Source organism: Nicotiana tabacum, chromosome 5 (genome assembly GCF_000715075.1).
Source record: "Nicotiana tabacum cultivar K326 chromosome 5, ASM71507v2, whole genome shotgun sequence".
Lineage (NCBI taxonomy): Eukaryota > Viridiplantae > Streptophyta > Magnoliopsida > Solanales > Solanaceae > Nicotiana > Nicotiana tabacum.
In genome coordinates this window covers 144,413,651-144,418,560 of record NC_134084.1, presented here as the reverse complement: position 1 = coordinate 144,418,560, position 4,910 = coordinate 144,413,651, and the positions used below count along the sequence as shown (strand labels likewise).

General features: G+C 35.9%; 1 protein-coding gene across 1 annotated transcript; it reads left to right on the top strand.

Annotated features, from left to right (window-relative positions):
* Positions 1 to 2,979: 2,979 nt before the first annotated feature.
* Positions 2,980 to 4,543, top strand: LOC107795442 (dof zinc finger protein DOF2.4). Its single transcript, XM_016618082.2, has 2 exons — positions 2,980 to 3,219; positions 3,383 to 4,543. The coding sequence occupies exons 1-2, from the start codon at positions 3,169 to 3,171 to the stop codon at positions 4,397 to 4,399; spliced, it is 1,068 nt and encodes a 355-aa protein (XP_016473568.1). The 5' UTR covers positions 2,980 to 3,168; the 3' UTR covers positions 4,400 to 4,543.
* The last annotated feature ends 367 nt before the right edge of the window (positions 4,544 to 4,910 follow it).

Genomic DNA, 4,910 nt, shown 5'->3' with positions numbered 1-4,910 from the left:
TAACTGGTAAATGAGGTAAACTAATAACCATAAGACATGATAACTACTTTTGTACTTTCTGATAAGGTTATGCTCTAAATCTATAATACTATCCATTGCATCCCACTTTTAACATCCTCTAAAGTCTCATATTTACCAACCCGTACTCCATGATTATACCCCAATAAGCAATTTGGTATGAGAATCCTAGCGCTTGGAATTATCAACCTGTAATTCATTGCCTGCATTGTGAGATGCAGGCCCCGGGCAAAAGGGACGTCAATACATTTGAATTGTACTGGTATGTAAGGGAACTGAAAGAAAGAATTATAAATGCTGAAACTGAAACTAAGCTGATAACTGAGAATTTATAATTAATAACTGAAATGATAACTATTCAAACTGAAACTGAAATGATAACTGATAACTGATAATTGATAACTGATAACTGATAACTGAACTGATAACTGATAGGATAGCTGATAACTGAACGGTAACTAATAATTGAACTAAAAGGAAGTAAGGATATGAATACTTCCTCTTCTGAATGATGAACAACCTGTTTATCTGAATAAAACTGCGGCCTCAGGCCCAATATATATATATATATATATATATATATATATATATATATATATATATATATATATTGCACAAATTGCGGCCTCAGGCCCAAGTATACGTATACATAACTGCGACCTCAGGTCCAAAATGCATAAAGCATAAACTGCGGCCTCAGGCCCAAAAATGCATAAAGCATAAACTGCGGCCTCAGGCCCAAATAAAAGTGTTCAACATTCAGGGATTTAAAATCAGGAACTGAGAATCATACTGCAATACATGATAGTGAAATACTGAATCACATTGAGTTACATGATACTGGAATACTGGATCATACTGGGTTACATAATACTGGAATACTGAATGGGACTAGACTGAGACATGTGTTCTTGAACTGATTATGAATACTGAAAATTTAACTGTATATGGCATACTGAGTATTCTATTCTAAGACTCGGGGAATCAAACCCAAGTCTATATTTAATAGGAACTGAGCTCACAACGTTCAGAATGAAAGTCATGAACGAGTTACGAAGCCAGAGAATAGAAGTTCTACAACTATTCAAGGAACTAAGCTTAACTATATTTCTGAGGCAATTGATACATCGTAAAAGAAACGTAGTGTAGGGAGAATCATTAATATTCCCAAACATAGAGAGTTAGCCTCACATACCTTAACTTCCTTCTCTTGAGCATAATACAATATTCGCCAACCCTTTCAACTTTAATCTATATCAATACAATTCAAAGGGATTCCAAATTAGCAACAATACTCATGTTTTGGTCACTTAGGCATTTTATCAAACACTTGATGAGTATAAAGCTTCATAATCCTTGTTAATGGTATTCCTAAATCCAATAACCCATTCTCTTGCTCTTGGATAAATTCTAAAGTCTCAAATGGTTATAATCAATATTATTCATTATCACCCATAAGGTAAACAACACCCTTAACTAATAAAGTTTCATTAAATAAACATCTTTCAATCTCTATAATAGTTGTTTAATCAAATTGGGAACTTATGGTTTTCAATCACCATACCAAAAGTTCCAATACTTATTCATACTCATATTCCCTTAATAAATCCATACATGAAAGTATAAGGGTGTAGGATTACCTTTTTGGAAGAAATCTTGCAAAACCCTCCTTTGAGTTCTTGAAGAAATCCCTTGAAGATCTAAATATTTTATGTGTAGATTTCATCAATACTAGTGTATAAATGATGGAATTCACACCAAGATAATGGGGATTACTTACCTTGAAGATGTGCGTGGTTGGAGGTCTTGAGAGGGTAGAGAAAACCCTAAAAGTCGTCCAAATGAAGTGGGGCAAATAACCCCCGAAGGTTTTATATCAAAATAGGGCCGGGTTTGACAAAAAAATGAAGATTTGCACAGCCGCGGCGCATGGGAAGATGCATGGGGCGGAGTGGTAATGAAAAATTTATTTAGAAATGAAATTTGGAGGTGCTCTGTTAATTTACACAGCCGCACCGCATGGGGCGGCGCGGTAGTGTAAAATTTTGCGCTACTTTTGGTAATTTGGTCATAACTTCTGGTAGGAGTGTCCAAATACGAACGGTTTAAAGCGTTAGAAACTAGACTCAAAGATATTTCATTTTATAGGTTGTTCATCACATAAAACCTTATATAAATGTAGATATTCTCGTCCAAAATATAGTCTTATGCGTGCTCATTTAGAATTTTAGTCTATCATGTAATTTTCCAACTTGGCCTAGACTTAGGTCTTTCCTTAGACCCCAAATCACTTATGATATGCCTCGTATACTTATTATCATAACCGGTTGATAACCACCATATTAATACTCATTTAATTCATCCACAACTGATTCAAATTTACGGGGTGTTACACTAACAAATTCAGGTCGTTGGTAAAATCCGTTAGCAATTGGTTTTTTTTTTGTAGTGTTAAATGTAGCCTCGGAGCAACGGTAAATTCTTTATGTGACCTGTAGGTTACATGTTCGAGCTGTAGAAACAACCACTAATGTTTGCATTAGGATTTACTGTCTACATCACATTCCTTAAGAGGTGCGATCCTTCCTTGGAACCTACATGAAAGTGGAGTGCCTTGTACACCAGATTACCCTTTTTATTATTGTTCATCGCGTAACAATTTTATATAATTATATATAGCATAACAACGTCTACTCTTAAATTATTATTTGATGTATAAATAATCCTTGTATTATAATCTAGAAATTGAACAACACGTACATCGATCAACCAAACAACTCCTAATTAAGAGTCAGGGAGATGCAAGTCAAGAAGTTTAATAAGAAGCTTAAAGAGTAAGTAAGCAAAGATCCTCTTGAACTCTTAAAAAGTAATAACAAAACAAAAATAGACAGTAAGAATAAACCAGGACCTAATTGTATCTATATAAATGCAACTTCTATAAAGCCCTCTACTTACTTTATTCAGCTACCTCCTTATATTCTCATTCTCTTTAGCTTTATTCTCTCTTTCTTTCTTTCTCTCTATCTATTTGCCTAAGGAGCCATCATCCACCTCCATTTGATGTGATGCTCCACTAACAATATCCCATTCCAAAAACCCCCATATCTAACTTTACAAAAGATAGTATCTAAGATCATTCAAGAAACTATGGTTTTTTCCTCTATTTCAGCTTATCTTGATCCAGCCAATTGGCAGCAGGTATGGTTTTTTTTTCCTTCAATAATATGATGCTTATGTCAATGAGTTCTTGAAAAAAAAAAGGTGAAGAAATTCATAAAGATAAATATTCCTTCTCACCTTTTGCTTTAAATTTGTTGCATATTCTACTTTTTTTCTAATTTTCCTTTCTTATATTTTTCAGCAAGCTGGACATAGCATCCCAAATCCTCAGTTCCAATCCGTGCAACCACCGCGGCCACTAGCAGCTCCACCGCCGGTTCAGACTTATGTGGGAGGTGGAGGTACCATCAGACCAGGCTCGATGGCTGACCGAGCCCGGTTAGCCAACATACCAATGGCCGAGGCGGTCCAAAAGTGCCCTCGTTGTGAATCGACAAACACTAAGTTTTGCTACTTTAACAACTATAGTCTTTCACAGCCTCGTCACTTCTGCAAGACCTGCAGAAGGTACTGGACGAGAGGGGGCGCTCTGAGGAGCGTCCCTGTAGGTGGCGGTTGTCGGAGGAACAAAAGGAGCAGCAGTAGTACTAAAGCGACCAACAACAATAATAATACTCCCAAATCTCCAGGTTCTAGCACTAGTACTGGTGGCTGCCGCCAAATAGCTACTAATTCTGGTTCAACAAGCAACAATAATAACAGTTTTTCTAGTCCATCATCTGCAGCTAGTTTACTAGGTCTTATGTCCCCTCAAATTCATCACCCTCTACGTTTCATGTCTCCTTTAGGTCAATTAACTGATCATCACTTCACTCCAAATAATGACAATAATATTACCATGAATTACTCGGCAATTTCTTCATCATCAGCTCCAGTTGCAGGAACCAATGAAAACATGAGTTTTCAGCTAGGAATGGGTGGTAATTTAGAGCAGTGGAGGCTACAACAGCAAGTGGCGAACCAATTCCCTAATTTCTACGGCGGATTGGACTCGTCTTCTGCTTCTGGGCTTTATCCTTTTCACCCGGCTTACTATACAAGTAATGATGCGGGTGGTGTTACTGTAACAAGTAGTCAAATCAGGCCAAAGATCACGAATCCCATGCTCACACAGCTGGCTTTGATGAAGATGGAAGACAATCACGAACATTCAAGTTTGTCAAGGCAGTTTGTAGGGAATGAAAACTGGAGTAATGGTAGTGCTTGGAATGAGCTTTCCGCGAGTTTTAGCTCTTCTTCTACCAGTAATGCCCTTTAAGTAGTTTACGAAGTGTTTCTGTACGTATTTCACTTTCTTCTCCTATTCCGATGTTGTAATTTGAAAGCTGACAATTATTGTTAGCAAAAGCTTCATCATATGCTAGGAAGAAAGATTAATATCTGAAAACCCTAGGATCTGTAGTTCTTTTTCTCTCCTTTTGTTTCCTTCTTTCTATTTATTTTTGTAGTTTTGTTTGTTTTAATGCTGAATATGTTTGGAGAATGAGTGTTTTTATGTTAGACATGAAACCTAATTAAATTTTCAATGCAATTTGTTTACAGTACTAAACATTTAGTTCTTCAATTCTCAAAACTTCACTAACTTAATGAAATTAAATAGTCTATATAAACTTTTCCAGGATTGCTCATTTGAGTAATGTATATTGTTTAGTGCAAGTTTATGATCATCCATGTCCAAACATCATTTGCTAATATAATATACAATACTAACAGTGTAAAAATATTTACGTTATTTTAGCCTGTTGTAACAAGTCATTTACTATATTTTG

Bases quoted from the DNA above. Each gene is read 5' to 3' on its own strand.
- LOC107795442 (XM_016618082.2), top strand. From the start codon at position 3,169: ATGGTTTTTTCCTCTATTTCAGCTTATCTTGATCCAGCCAATTGGCAG. The intron at 3,220-3,382 runs GTATGGTTTTTT...TATATTTTTCAG, and splicing joins ATCCAGCCAATTGGCAGCAG to CAAGCTGGACATAGCATCCC.